General features: G+C 45.8%; 1 protein-coding gene across 7 annotated transcripts; it reads left to right on the top strand.

The window, feature by feature from the left end:
* The first annotated feature begins 1,893 nt into the window (after positions 1–1,893).
* On the top strand, positions 1,894–5,533 carry LOC120654772 (nuclear transcription factor Y subunit C-4-like). Of its 7 annotated transcripts, none has more exons than XM_039932413.1 (3): positions 1,894–2,045; positions 3,833–3,890; positions 4,399–5,533. In XM_039932413.1, the coding sequence occupies exon 3, from the start codon at positions 4,438–4,440 to the stop codon at positions 5,218–5,220; it is 783 nt and encodes a 260-aa protein (XP_039788347.1). In that variant the 5' UTR covers positions 1,894–2,045; positions 3,833–3,890; positions 4,399–4,437; the 3' UTR covers positions 5,221–5,533. The 7 variants fall into 7 exon arrangements, with proteins under 7 accessions (XP_039788347.1, XP_039788348.1, XP_039788346.1 ...); XM_039932410.1 differs by having other exon boundaries at positions 1,920–2,045; positions 4,404–5,533; XM_039932411.1 differs by lacking the exon at positions 1,894–2,045 and adding an exon at positions 2,068–2,593 and having other exon boundaries at positions 4,404–5,533.
* The last annotated feature ends 10,599 nt before the right edge of the window (positions 5,534–16,132 follow it).

Here is a 16,132-nt window from a genome sequence, read left to right as displayed (position 1 = left end):
ATCCAAGACCCATTAGGAAATCTGAGAAATGCAGATATGCAAGGCCTATTTTGGTTTTTCCTCAGGAGTGACGCTTCGGGAATCAGTGCGGCAGTAATTCATGGCATGCATGCCTCGGGAGTGAAAGCACATACAGAGAGTAATCAAATTTGCAATAAATGCTGATTATTTTTTTCCAAAGAAAAACTAATGACGGGAGTGCTTCCCTTGGTCTTTGAGCCAAGCAAAAAAATAGGCCTTGCATGGTTGGATGGAGGGAGTATTTTAGTAACCTTATCCACTTAAATGTCATGACATAATTAAATTGTACGTTTAAAATTCTTGCAAACAATGTTTTGACTTCTTGCACTTCTTAACACTTCAATAAATATCAGCCGTCCTTCTTGCTCAAAAAATATCCCGGCCATCCTTCACAGTGCTGGCTGTTGCGGCCTTGACCTTATGGCGAGGGTGCCCACCACATTAGTATGCATGCTTATCCTGAAACTGTGGTATGATGAGTAACTCTTATTTTGCTCACTAAAATGTTTTCTTGCCGATGTTGTCATCGACTTCTTGCGTGGTTACCTTGCGGAGGTCGCCTCTATATTGGTGGCGCGCTCTACTTCATCTATCCTGTTCACACTCCATTCCTTCCCCTCTTACTAATCATCTATCTACAAAGAAGATGAGTCGACCTCGATTCCAAGTTGCGGTAACAAGTTTAATGATAAAATCAAAATAGGTAGAGAAATTATTTGAAATATTAGGAGTTGCAATACTTATTAATAAAATTGTACGATAAAAATTTATATAATACAACCTTTTATACTCCATTTTAAGAACACATTCAGTTTATACAAAGCACTGTGCTACCGTTTTCGATACTATCAGTCAAAACATGATCTATTATAAGCACTAAATCAGACGGTTGCTATGAATGCTGTATCATTATTTTTGTTAGTCGTATTTCTGAAGCCGCTGTCTAAAGTTGAGTTAGAGAAGATAGATGCTTTACTAACTTGTTCGTTAGATATATATTTTGTAGATATATGACATTTTGCTCGTAAGAATGTTGCTGGTTAGTATTTGTGTGGAATATTGCTCACCTTATTCGCTAAAGTTTTATGTTTGTGTGTACCTGTATGGGATTTGAATCAATAACCAATATCAAAAAGATTGACCCAGTTCGATAATGATTAGAGGAGAACCCAATTTAATTGGTATACATGTTTTATGCAGCTAAATTGAGCACTATTAAAACATGATCAACTAATTTTATTTATCTATTATTTTAAAAAGAAAAGATAAGAGTATAAAAAGAGAAAGGGGCGTAAAGAAATAAAACACATCATGACTAGATCATTTATACTTGTTAACCTGCTGGGCATTCACGGTTTACGCCTATTCTTCACTAGGGTTACCGGAAAAGCTCGGGACTCGCGAGCTATTTAAATTTGATTTGCTGAAAACTTAATTCGAACTGGACTATACTAGGAATCAAGCCGAGTTTAGACCTAACCTGGAGCTCACAAGCTTCAACTGTTTGAGATCAAGCTATTCGATGAAGCTTACCTCTATTAAATTTCCAACCGACCATATTTAAAATAATATGGGGACTAGAACATTCCGTCAGCTAGCGAGATGCTGTGTCATATTACAAGCTAAAATAAGTTAAAGTTCAGATATACATAGTTTCTATTTCCATTTATTCATTATTAAATTAAATCCATTTTTATAGGCGTGTCTTCTCATTTGTCATCAATATACTGGCTGCTGCTATGGAGTTACTGTGTTGTGGTCTAAAAAAAATATCTTAGGCTCAGATCCACCTCGGCTTGAGGTGGCACCGTGGCAAGCTCGCTCGAGCTCGGCTCAGGGCTCATGGCTCACGGCTCACGGCTCAGGACCTTCAGGCTTCAGTTCAGGTTCATCTCTTAAACCTTTCCCTTCTCTCGGACTCCCTCTCCGCTGCCCTTCCTTCCCTGGCGGCGACGACTGGGCGAGCGGCGGCGCCATTTGTCACTTCTTCGTCCAGCCCTTTGCCGGCGACGAGCATCCATCAGGTATGCCCGCCCCTTCTCTTTCCTTCTGCTGTGCGAGACGGAGCACCCCAAACCCTAACAAAGCTATTTGTATTCGGATCTGAATCCAGTTACAATATATTACCTACTACCACTAACTTCGATTTCGTTTGCAAACATTATCGGGTGTACATGTGTACACCCATGCCCTATGCTGGGTCCGCCCCTCCTTCGCTTGGTTTTGACATGGGTTGACTTCTAAAAATAGAGTACTGATGCTCTGAAAATTGCGCGCGTGTTCTTGGAAGAAGAGGGTTGACTCGTCTGCAGCCTTCAGAGCATCTGAGCTGAGCTTTGGTCCTGTCTCCTGTGCATGTGCTTTAGTGATGTGTACAAGAACTTATGTTAGCGTATTGGTGTTGGTGTTGAGGCACCTTATGTGACGACGTGTGCATGTTGTGCTTTGCCAGTTTCAGATTTATCCTGCTGAGTAGTGCGTACGCCTGATACTATGATGCTCTCGTCATTTGTTTGCTCATGAACCGGCAGGAGTAGGGAGTTTTCCTTTCAGCTGTCGAATCATGTTTGTGGTGAGAGATATGGTGATATTCTGTTGGAGCTATAATTCTTTTAACGACAGCATTTTGTACCTGTTCTGCGTGTCAGGATGACTTACTAATTTTCTTAAAATAAATAATTGAATGAAAATGGCATTGGTGCACTATCTGCTGGTTTCCTTATCTGTTAGGCATGCAATGCATAGCAAGCTGCCTTTCTCCCCTTTGGCCATGGGATAGAGTCATCAGTGGTTGCAGCAGCAGTGATGGTGTTACTGGTCATCCTGCTAGGCAAATTGTTTCTATGAAGTGCTAATCCAGATTGCAGTGGATTACATTTCTGCAACGTGATTAGATGGGGTAATTTATTTGGTTCTAGAGTTGTTGTTCGATCTTCGACATGGTAGTAGCTTTAGGATGTGCTCCTTCCCATGTGCAATTTAGAACTCTTAATTTATAGGTAAACTTTTGTTTCCATGCACATATTGAATCTGTTTTCTTTTTGTGAAGACGTCGATTTATTCTCAGTGCCATTTCCATGTCATGATGACAACACTCATGTCAACTTTACTCCACTCAAGCCAATACCTGGTCACCACATTATCGAAAAAGTACTATTTAGGCAGTTGCTGTCCACTTTATGCTTGTAGAACATACTAAATTTGATTTTTGGAAATTGCTAGTGAAGAGAGATTATTGTGAAAACTTTATATATGTATTTGCTTTCTGTAAACAGACTTAATGATAAAGGGGCCCATCTAACTAAATTGTCTTTCCATAATCAAAGTTCATATATGTAAGCTATGTTGTTTTGTTGTAGGCCTGCTGTTTTCCCTGCATTGGCTTAATTAGTGTGGTAGTCTTTAGCACACACTTCAGCTTGACATCATTTTAACTTTACAAGTCTGGCATATGGGTGTGTCATAACTTTATTTTGCACTCCCTTTTGGTTATCATAAATATTAAATCCACTACTTTACTAATTTAGATGGAATTAAATAGTCACCAATACCATGTGTGGGGGGTCCTAACTGAAAGTGTAAGGCTATGTGCTTTTCTTTTTGATCTATGACTATGAGATGAGATCTGCTTGGACTTGCATACCTTGATTATTGTTGTAGTCTGTACTTCTGTACAATGTACCTGTACTGTATGTTACTCTGAACTTCTGCATTATTCATGCTGTCGATCCTTGCAACTTGGCTTGTTGTAACAGTCTGGAAGTTAGATACTTTTGTATTTGTCCATAACCTATTTGACCAATACTGGCAGGGGCTCGCTGGTTGTGCAAATACCAACTTTTAGATTATTGAAAATGGGAACATGAAAGGTAATTTTGCCTTCCTGTCATGCATTATAGGGAGTTAACAACAAGTTAATAGGGGTTCTGATTTTTATTGATTCTTGTCTGCTTTACTGTGTATTGTTTTCTTTGTATTTTATGATGATAAGTCCCTTGTGATTTCACTTGTTCTGAGTATTCATGTATTTATGTTCGTTCGGTTTCTTTGTGTTTGCGATATTTGATATCAACCATCAGGATGAAATGTTATCTTCATGAGCTAGAACCAATGCAGTTGATAAGATGAATTTGTCCTTAAGATGACATTTTGCAAGCAAGCATCTTTTTGTTCTTCAGTCGGATTATTTGCTGCATTCAAGTGGAGTAAAAGGCATCCCAGTTCATCTATGTTGATTTGAGAATTTCAATAGTTTTATAACCTGCAATATGGCTTTTATCTTTTACAATTGTTATTATAACCTGTAATTTTGTAATCTTTCTGGTTGATCTGGATGAAAAAATATTAACTGATCAAATTTGTAATTGTTTTCCAAAGGTCAGGACGATTATTTATTTTGGACAAACAAGATCTTCCATGGAACCATCCTCACAGCCACAGCCTGTGATGGGTGTTGCTACTGCTGGATCACAAGCTTATCCTGCTGCCGCTGCCTATGCGCCTCCAGCGATGGTACCTGGAGCTCCTGCTGTTGTTCCTCCTGGCTCACAGCCAGCAGCACCATTCCCCAATCCAGCTCAACTCAGCGCTCAGCACCAGATGGTTTACCAACAAGCTCAGCAATTTCATCAACAACTGCAGCAACAGCAACAGCAGCAGCTCAGAGAGTTCTGGACTACCCAGATGGATGAGATCGAGCAGACAACTGACTTCAAGAACCACACCTTGCCACTTGCAAGGATAAAGAAGATAATGAAGGCTGATGAGGATGTGCGGATGATCTCTGCAGAAGCTCCTGTTGTGTTTGCGAAGGCATGTGAGGTATTCATATTGGAGCTGACATTGAGATCATGGATGCACACAGAAGAGAACAAGCGCCGGACCTTACAGAAGAATGACATTGCAGCTGCCATCACTAGGACTGACATATATGACTTCCTGGTGGACATAATTCCTAGGGATGAAATGAAAGAAGAGGGACTTGGGCTTCAAAGGGTTGGCTTGCCGCCTGCTGTGGGGGCGCCGACTGATAGCTATCCACCATATTACTATATGACAGCACAACAGATGCCACCAGGAGGTGGAATGATATATGGTGACCAGCAGGGTCATCCGGTTACGTATATGTGGCAGCAGCCTCAGGGGCAAGACGAAGAGCCTCCTGAAGAGCAGCGGCAACAACGATCCACCTTAAAGTAGCTAAAAGATGATACAGCTAAGGCATAGCATGATGATCCTGAACATAGGCCTATAAACAAATCATTTGGTTATATGTTATTGTGCCTATGATTGCTGGCTGATCCAGTTATTTGTCGTTAATTAGGTCTGAGTTTCCTAATGGTAGTTTCGACTCCCGACGCTGCCATGGCAGCATTAGAAAAAGATTGTGATTTGGTAGGCGATTGCAGCTAATGTACTAAAGGTTACCATTTTCTGTCTGATTGAATATTCGAACTCCTGGGCCTATGGAGGCCCTTTTATGTGTTTGCCTCAGTGCCTCTTTTGTTGGCCATGGACCATTGTGCTCTTGCAATAATCTGGAAGTTGCCTTCCTGATCTGGCACTCACAAAAATATGAGATGCTGGAAACTGTCAGAAACTAACTGTGTTTCTGAAGAGTGTTTTGTACAAAAGTAAGAAAGTGACCACAATGCGCCGTGCGATCTGCGGTGCGCCCGCCGGCCGCCGCCCTGGTGCGCACGCGCACGGCGCCTCCTCCCGCTCTGCGCGACTGCGCTCAGGGTCTGATTGGTTGTGTAGAACCTGGCTCGCACCTGAGAGCCAGACCGGCTAGGGCCAGCTTCTGGGCATGCAAGAGGGTCATGCTGATTGGTTCCCTTCCCAGCTCACCCAAGTTCTCGGAAGATGGTGTTTGGTTGCATGTCACCATTGAGTATCCAATTGTATTTACAGGCAATGAGATGCATCTGAGCGGGCGCCGTCGCACCTTCAGAACCTGGTTTCGAGGAAATGATGATTTCGAGCGTATCTGAGCAGCCTGACTCGGGGTGCTTTTTTGCATCCCGCGATGCAGGCCAGCTATCTAGGCCAGGTAACCGGAGCCTTGCACCCCGGGAGCCTGGTTAGCTCATACGCGGCCAACGTACGGGGCGACGAAGGACTGGAGCGGAGGCGGAGGACCGTTAATAACTGGACTCGGCCCATTAAGGCATTAACAAACAAAACAGGGCTCACAGACGCGGGCAGCCCAAATAACTGTTCGGCCCTCCTTTTCCTCTGTGTGAGTGTGTCTCATCTTGAGGCTAGAGCTTTGACAAAATCATGGTCGTTCTACTGCAATGTAACTACAATTTTAAAAGAAAAAAAATACTGCAACACATCTAATCAAAAGAAAATTCGAGTAGCGGTAGAAATTTAAATATAATAAAGTACATTAGTTATGGTGAAAATCTACTACTAGCTGAGTGAGATATTGAATTTACAAGAAAGGAGAATATGCCAAAAAAAATCAATTGTTGATGTAAATTGGTGAGTCTTCCTTTCCTCAGTGTTGCGTGCAACCACATGCCTTGCTGCAATTGTCAGGCTGATAGCTATCCGCCGGTCCTGCACACCAGTCTAAAATCATCATTGCCTTTTTATCTTTTACTTTTTTTTTGACATGATCATTATTGCCTTTTTCTCGATCAAACAAAACAAACGCTTTATTTTGGAACATCACCTTGAGCCAAAGGAGCGAAAACAGCCATTGTTACGTGTCTTAATCTTCTCCATCCTAAAACAAAACTGACTTTTTATCATGGTGGTGGAGATAGTCTGTAGGGGTTGTCGGATGATGTTATGGATATAGTTGGCCAAAAGGCCTGAAGCCCATGGGGCACGAGGCCCGACCCTATTTGGCCCAACCCAAGCACAGCCTAGGCACGAGGATTTTTGGGCCTCGGACGGCATGTGCCCAATAGTTGGGCCGTGCTTGGGCTTATATGTCCACCCTCTGGACATGTTCAAGCACGATCCGAAATAGAAGGCCCGATCGGCCCGATGAGCGGCACGGAAGGTCGGCACAGTCCAAGCCTACTATATTCTCCTCAACACTAGTTTTCCAATCTCTCTCACCAACTCTAGTTTTCCAATCCATCCCAGGCCCAGCCGCCCAGGCCACCTGCGGGCCTCATCTCCCGTTCTTCTCTCTCCCCACACATTGCCGCCTTGCCGCCGCCGTCCTTCCCTCGCGTCGATTCCGCGGCCGCCCACGTGGCCTCCCTGTGCCGCAGCCGCCGCATCGCCCTCTCCTTCCCTCGCTTCGGGTGCTGCCATCGGCCTCCCCTTCGTCGGTGCAGTGACCGCCGCCAGCCTCCCGCGCGGCCTCCCAACGCCATGGCCGCCGTGCCGCCACCGGCCTCCCCTTTGTCGATGCAGTGACTGCCACCAGCCTGCCACGTGGCCTCCCAGCGCCATGGCCGCCGTGCCGCCACCGGCCTCCACTCGTGTCAACGCCACAACCGCCGCCAGACTCTCGCGTGGCCTCCCAGTGCCATGGCCGCTGCGCTGCCACCTGCTTCCCCACGCCGCTCCGCCACCGGCCTCCCTTGCATGGGACGCCGCCAACCTCGGGCCGGCACGGCACGACACGATTGGCTAGCCATGCCTAACCGAGCCGTGCCTGGGCCGTGTCGTGCCGGGCCACCCATCTGACCATATATAGTTCTGGAGGCACATTTGGACTCCATTTTCTATAACTACATCAATCTTGTCATGTTTTGTCTAATTTATCATAATGCGAATCCAACTTCAACAGATACTAGAGTTGACCATATATTTGGAGATTACTTCGTCTATTTTTAAATATACGAATGAATTAGTTTGTCCCAAACATCATGTATTAAAGAATGAAGGGAGTACTTCGCAGCTAATTAATAAGTACATGTATGTCATATGCTTTGTTACGTCTTGTACTCCTCACCCAGTCAGCGTACCTTTCTATTTGTGCCCCAATTTCAATTTGCGCTGCAATGCATGTTCGCCTAACCACAACAGAAAGCTCATCAGTTGGTTAATCTTACTGTCTTCAGGTGTTCATGATCATGAGTTCTAAAATCCTGCGTCATTCTCGTACCACCTATCCTGGGTTATATATCTGTTTTTTTGTTGTTGTGAAGCAACTCGCGTCATTGCACATGTTCAATCTATAATACTACTGGATGAAAAAAACAACAACCATCTAGATCAACTAGCACGGAAGAAAAATATAAGCGGATTTTCTCCGTTAATTGATTTTAACTTTCAATGAGTGCTTTTATTTATTTGGATTAACTTTAACACTTTTTTACTCTCTAAATTTGTACAATAAGTAGCTACTAGCTAGATAGGAGAAAGAATCTTGACGTACTTGTCATGACCAACTGAAGAAAACCGAGTTGAACACTTCAACTCTATGGGCTGTTCTACCATTTTCATGCGTCAGTTATAAAAGGATGGCGGTTTCTTTTTACTATCAGCACTGCACAAATGGAAGCCACGTCCTCTTTGGCCGTTTCTATATATATGCACAACACGCAAACAGTCATGAGTATACAGATAAATTTTTGTTTGGGTGTGAAATGAGCAGGTGGACAATCATATGCGGGTAAGAACTCACATTGGTACTAGTACAATTAACTTTTGGTTACTGCAAAGTTTTTCTAAAAATCAACTAGCATGTTTACACAGTTCTGATGAACTCAAGTTTTTGTGCTTGCTCGTATGCTTGCTCTGTGTGTTCATATATATATGCACTGGCGGAGCCTCGTGGAGGCGAAGCTGGGCTCCGGGCCCCCTTGGTCCGAAAGGATTTCTGAAGCTAAGGTAGTATACTTTGCTACATATCACCTAAACCTTCCGCTGAGAAGCAAAGAGGACCATGCACGCACCATCCCATCGCCCGGTTCCTTTTCTTGCTCGCAGCTTGCATCACACAACTGCTTGCTGGCTTCGTGCATCGCGTTGCTCTCTTCTCGCTGTGTTCGCTAGCTGCTGGCCCGCTGCTATCTCGCCGGCTGCGGCACTCGTTAGGGGCACCATCACGCATCACCTAGACTCTCGGAGCCCAGGAGAACAGCACAAGCTTGCTAGGGGGTGACCTGCAGCTAGTATATTTGTCGATTCTTCTCTGACCTGACCGAGATGCATGTAGATGAAGATGCTTCACACCATCATACATTGTTCGGTATTTTAATTTTTTCTAACCAGACTAAGTAATTTTATTGATGCCTCAAGCATGCATGACTTCTTTGGTTAGTTTCTGTGCTTGCCACCGATGCATAGCATGTCATCGTAAGTTAGCTCCTTAATTAAGCTCGAGCAATTGGGATTTGGCCCCCCTTGACTTTACCTCACGCTCCGCCACTGTATATATGTGCTCACAAATGGTACTGCTAACACTTCAAACATGAAACCAATAGCCAGTTATGAAAGTGCATTAATGTTCTTCCAAAAATTTACTTTGGCATTGCTAATTGGGACATGGTATCCGTCCGACAATGGTAATGGCAGGATAATTATAGCTGCCAATTTATTTTTCTTCAATAGGACTAAAAAAAGATATCAAAAAATAATTCCTGCCGAATTAATCAGGAAAATTCCTCCTTTCCAAAACTGGACTAGTACAGGCCAACACCACCACCACTAGTCCAGCCCATCTGAACAAGCAGGTGGCATCATGCCGTCCCCATCAAGCCAAGCAAGCAAGCAACCACCACTGCGATTCAATGTGCTAGCAGCAGCTAGGGTTTCCCGGGTCGTCGCCTGCCATAAGCGGGAGGCGTCCTCGCCGCTGGCTCCTCTCGTGGCCCACCGCGGGAAGCCGCCCAGATCGGCAAGCCGGAGGGGACCGGGCTGTCAGAGGGCGGTTACACTGAGACTGAGCTAGCTAGACGTTGCTTTCCATGGCGCCTTGTGCGGCCATGCAGATCGATGCTTGCCGCGAGCTCATCTGCAGCTCACACGCCTCCTCGCACAGGCCCTCGATCATCACTTGCCTTGAACATCCATGAGCAGCAGGTAGACGACCTCTGATCTGAAGAATAAGCCTGCTGCTTTGGGTGTTGTGCGTTTCTGAAGATCGGGTGTGCGTCACAGGCTCGCAGGGCTCGTGCATCCGTGCAGGAAATGCATGATTGCGTCGAGATGATGTATACGCAGAGATGTGAGAGGAGGATATTGTGACGGAACCGCCAAATTAAAATTCTAAATTAAGTATAATGGCCGTCATTTTAACACATCGGGCGCATTAGCTTACTGTTTTAATTTGACGGTCCTTTCTCAATCTACGTCCGGATCGAAACAATACCAGAAGTCCCACGCAAAGGCGGACGCAGATGGTACAAGCACGACAAAATACTTGAAAATAAACAAGAGTGACATACGATATTAACAAAGAGTTTTCCAAACCGAGTTCAAATACACTAATAGTTTACATAATCTGCATAAACTAAATAGTTTACAAACTATACAATAGGGTAGCCAAGTTCAAATAGAAAAGAACCTACAACTACGCTAGTGTTCTGCCTCTTCTCAACCGGTCAGACCGGTTCAACCAACCGGTCAGACCGGTCTGCATGGGAACTCTACGTAGACATCGGTCAGACCGGTCCCACCAACCGGTCAGACCGGTCTGAACAGACAGAGAAGCTGCACACATCGCCCACACGCGTGCAACTCGCCAAATCCCTAATCTAGGGGTCTCGCTTCACCACTTCCCACCCCTCTGCATCGCGGCGGATAAATTTGACACAGCAGGGACAGAAGTCAATGTCCGAGTGCCCTGAAACAAAAATATGTGGCAACAAACCCTAAGAAACTAATAATCAGCAAGACTTAACCAACCAGTGGGTATAACTTAGCTCACATATCTAGAAATGCAAGGCATTTTGGCTGGTGGTTGATTTTGCAAAAAAAAGCACTAGAGGTGAGTCCTTATTTTCCAAGTTTTAGCCTCCATTTATATTAATAGACTTACTAACCACCTAGGATTTGCAAAACTACAACAATCAAGGTGAGCACACCATTAATTAAATAATATCAGCACTCATTGCATCTCATCTCATTCTTATTCCATTTCCTTTCTACGATGTGACCAAGAGATCAAGGCTCTCATAACCGCGAGACACGGCGAATCGATCCGATTTAACCTTGCAAGGTGGACCCAACCAACACGGCACGCAAAAGCCCCGTCAGACCCCACGCACCGACCTTTCCCCTCCCCGACTCGAACTACAGGAACCAGCCCAACGACATATGGTCAGCCGAGCTCAACATGAGACCACAAAAAGTAAACATATGCATCCCCATTTCTCCGAGACTACTCGACTACCCCAGGAGTTGGGTGCGGGTTCCTGTACTTTCGAAGCAAAGCAGTACTCGGCTTACCGGTTTCGACTACCTCCTACTCCCGGCATGCGGTTAGTACAATTCAATCCCCGATCAGCATAGCCGACAACGGAACGGTCCTTAATCAACACAGATGGGGCTACACCTTCCCCTATCCGGTCTCCCATCCCATACCTTCCATCTTGAATATTATAATTCATATACTGTAATATAAAGACATCCTATATCTTGCGAGTGACAGAATTATCACTCGACTTCTATCGAGCCCTATTAAGCATAGCAGTGCTAACGACCTATTCATACTAGTATAAGGCTCAGGAAAACCTAGGGATCATGCAACTAAGGTTTCAAACAATTTCCAAACCTAATGCACAATTATTAGAGACATATATAGGTGTCATAATTTGAAATAGTAGGATGTGCACCGGGGCTTGCCTTGAGTCTGCTGCTCAAAACTGGGGTGACTGGGCCTTGGGCCAACTCCCCATGATCCTCCTACTGCGGGGTTTGCCCCTGCGGCTCCTGTGGCTCCGCAACCATCTTGTATATCACCTCCTCCGCGGCGGCTGCTACACGTATGCATATGCGTATGACATGAGAAAGGCATGCATGATTTATAAAAATTATAAGTAACCATTAGCCACATTAATTTCTAACCATTTGCACCAACTAACCCCAATTCAACCCTCTCAGCTCTGCTAGCACTGGTCAGACCGGTATACCAAATCGGTCAGACCGGTCTGGCCTGTGCGCGCCTCGATACCAAAAATTCGTAGTATCCGGACGTATTCTCGGAGTATCCAGACTCCCAAGTCCGGAGAATCCGTACCTAGCTCTGGAATGTATAGATCACCACAAACCCGGAGTATCCGATCCAATGGCCGGACTGTCCGGGCCCCTACCGGTCAGACCGGTCCCTCCGACCGGTCCTACTCAGACCAAAAACCTAGGATTCCTTGACGCGGTGAAAATCACCCACAAATTCTTAAACCCTTATAGGCACTAGTCCAGGGATACATTTGGATGTTTTTGACCAGAGGGAACCACCTAAAACTATCTAGAAAAGGAGATCGGCCAACACAAGCGTTTATACTTTGAGTGAGCTCCTTTGTGCACAAGAACTTGAATCCCAGGCACCCCAGTGAGGGAATCGTGGAGAAGAAGCTCCCCCACTCCGGTTTGATGCTTCCTTGGCCTTGGAATCAAGTGGAAAGGGAGGATTTGGGACTTAGGCACCCCAGTGAGGGAATCGCGGAGAAGAAGCTCACATTTGTCATCCCAATTAAATCTCACCCCTTTCTTGAGTAACTCAGTCATGGGTCTAGAAATTTTTGAAAAGTCCAGTGCAAATCGGCGATAATAACCTGCTAGCCCAAGGAAACTCCGGATCATTTAGTCCGAACAAATTCCTCCGTCTCCCAAGTAGCTTCCCGCTCGGAGTGATTACTCCATTGCACCTTATAGAAGTTGCTAGTATGATTTCGAGTGACTCGAGTCTTATAATCAACAATTTTCACCGGGTGCTCGGGATAGACGAGATCCAGCTCCAACTGTAACTTCTACATCTCAACAACATCAGTTGGAACTCGAAGACATTTTCTGAGCTGGGACACATGAAAGATATTGTGGACCGCCGACAAATGCGGGGGAAGTTCCACACGATATGTGAAGCGCCCCGACCCGAAGATCAAGGCTAAACCATGTATTAATCACCGAATAAAGTCTCCGGCATAATACATGTTACATCAAGTGGAGTCCAGAGTCATACAGAGCTTTATTTAACACGTACATGAGGAGTAAAGTGACAACACAAAGCTACACAGAACAACCATAGGATAACAACTAGCATAGCGACATGCAGGACTAGCTCTTCATCCATCACGGCTCCACTCGATCAGCTTGGGTGCGGACACGATCTACTCATAGTCTTCTGGCACAAAGTCAGGATCCTCTGGAGAAAAATCAACAGGGGTGAGTACAAAAGTACTCAGCAAGCTCCACCTCACCCTACGGGAGGGGAAATTACATGCACGACGCACATTGAGCACAATGCATTAGCAATGCAACTAATGGTATGCAACCCCTTCCCAACACAACCCACAATAGGTAGCTCACTAGTTGTCAGGACCACACCGTAGCCTGTCCATACCGTGGACACGGACCATTCGAATGGATTATACACTCTGCAGTGGTCGTACACTGTACCCACACGCTCGGCTGCCCGAACGGACAACCGACATAGCCGACACCCAGCCGTGGCTCAACCCCGACTAGTCACCCCCAAACCCTCGGGTCTAGACCAATCCAGGTCTCACCCCAAAACATATCCACCTCGGACGACTACCAGGTTAGCCAGTGGGATTAGGCTAAGGTTTGCCCATACAAACTCATGTGGTCGTACTGAAAGTAAGCTAGGTGAGATGTCAAAACAACTCGGTCCTTATGGTTCACCAGGGCAGCAACCATCCCTCAACATGTCAACTCGAGCCTACCACCACGGTAGCACTCACCTGCCAGTCTACCACCATGGTAGCGCCGGCTCCAGCATACCCAGCTGCCCTGGTCTCAGCCAGATCCCTTCGTATCCTATTCTCAGCTCTGAATATGCATGACTACTCAGATGCATTCATGAGCACACTCAATCACTCAAGTACTGGTATATGTAATCGATCCTAGACACAGGCTACAGCTAAACGTCCTCACATGGATGCAACCGCTCACGTAGGGGTCGATGAAACTTGCCTTCGCTTGCGTACGCGTCATCGGCGGTGGCTTCCTGTTCGTGGTACGGGTCTTCTGGCTCCTTAGCAGGCTCCTCCTCGGTCACTCCGTGATCTACGGGCGAGAACGGCACAACCAGCAAACAAACACAAGCAAGCAATAAAATAAGCTCAAATGGAGATGAAAGTAGGAGGAATAGATAGTATATGATTTGAGGAGAGTTTAGGAAAAAGAGTTACCTGAAAAGGAGTTGATATAAAGGAGATATTGAGTTTACAATATTGATTGGTAGAATGATTTGGATTAAGTGCTCACGACCTGGGGGTGTTTTGGGCCTTTATTAGTGGAGTTAATGGTCGGGGGAGCTGCCTGCCATCTCACCTTGGCGCGGAACAGCTCGAGGAAGAGGATCAATTGTTGGAGCTTCGTTTGTGAGTGAGCTGGGCTCGGGAGGAGTGGTTCAACTGACAGAGCGAAGTGGCTTGGTGTGCTTGGCTGGTGACGGGGCACGTCACGGCCTCGCTCCTTTTATAGGCGAGGAGAGAAGTAGTGGTGTTGCGCAAGGACGGGCGACGGCGTGGGCTGCGTTAGCTCGCCGTCAACGCGAATAGTGGCAGTGCTGAAGGCGCGAGCGTCGAGGCGGCAAAGACGGCGAGGACGCTGCAGCGGCGTGGGCGAGGTGGGGACACGGGAGTGGGCGGCACGGTGTGGTGCCGGTGGCAGTGCGCGGTCCCGTCGTGGGGCCGGCGTGTCGCGCGTGCGCGAGCGAGAGCGAGCGGGTGAGGCGGTTCGGCGGAAAAAATCTGGGCCGGCACTGTGCGTGGTGACCCCGATTTTTAGCGAGGTGGGTGCTGCCATGACGGGTCTTTTCAAGGTCAATGGTGTGGGTATTCTGTGGCTTCCAGGGAATAATGAAGTTATGATAAAGGAGGTAGGCGCTGTCATGATTGTCTGGGAATTATGGCATGGTACGGTGACTTGAGAGGCTTTTATGGAAAGAGACGAGATGATTTTTATCGTAGGTGCAAGCATGCGTATGCTGGTTACTGGAGGGAACGAATGTACTAACGCAATGCAAGAGTAAAAATAGTTTACCTAGTAGTTATGTAATACCTCGTATAACGTTAGTATTATTTTACGTTACTAGTTTAATTGAAACATAAGTTTTATTTTAGTAATTATTGGAAATTGAGGCAGCCCTACTATGTTGAGGATCTACACCAACTCACTTCAGAGTCGGTCAGCTTCTAGTTACTTAGTGTACCGGGTCCTTTTGACGGCAGAGCCGCCTTTTGCTTCCGGGAGGCAGAGCCTACCAACAGATGAAGGTAGCTTTCGGGTGGCAGAGCCAACCTTCGATGAAGCCCAGACCCTTTTGTGATCCCGGGTGGCAGAGCCAACCTTCGATGGATCACAACTTATACACTAAGTACTTAAATTTAACCGGGAGACTAACACTTATAAAGACACTTACCTTATTGAAGCAACAAAGGAACACACACCTAGCACACTCTACCTATGCTCACTTCTACCATACCCTTGGATGTGTGTGGGATGGAGTGGAGTAGTATGGCATGGCAAGGGGTGGCACCCTCCTTATATAGGCACCCATACCCTCTTGGATGAGTGACACTTGTCACACTCTAGGAAGTTCCCTACAAATATCTAAGTTCCTTATAAATATCTAATTCTAGGAAATTCTAAATTTTACCATGACAAGAAAATATCCAAGCTTCTTGTCTTCTTATGATTCTTGTGGAACATTCTAGAACCTTGTCATGGTGAACAAAATTATGCCATGGTTTATCCTTATTTTTATAGAACCTTCTAGAAGTTTGCATTATAAATTTCAACACTCCCCCTTAATCGTGATGAAAACTGGGATGTTACAAACCTACCCCACTTAGGTTGAATCTCGTCCCCGAGATTCAGTTTCACCACTAAAGAGACTGGGAAACTCGGCTCAGAGCACGTCTTCTCTCTCCCAAGTTGCTTCTGCTTCCGAATGCCTGCACCACTGAACTCGGGAAATCCTGACTTCTGAGTTGCGGGTTCTTCGCGT

The sequence above is a fragment of the Panicum virgatum genome, chromosome 1N (genome assembly GCF_016808335.1).
Source record: "Panicum virgatum strain AP13 chromosome 1N, P.virgatum_v5, whole genome shotgun sequence".
NCBI lineage: Eukaryota > Viridiplantae > Streptophyta > Magnoliopsida > Poales > Poaceae > Panicum > Panicum virgatum.
The sequence above is the reverse complement of the archived record's forward strand: the minus strand, read 5'-3'. Positions and strand labels throughout refer to the sequence as shown.

Coding starts and splice junctions, on each gene's coding strand:
- LOC120654772 (XM_039932413.1), top strand. CDS start 4,438: ATGGAACCATCCTCACAGCCACAGCCTGTGATGGGTGTTGCTACTGCT.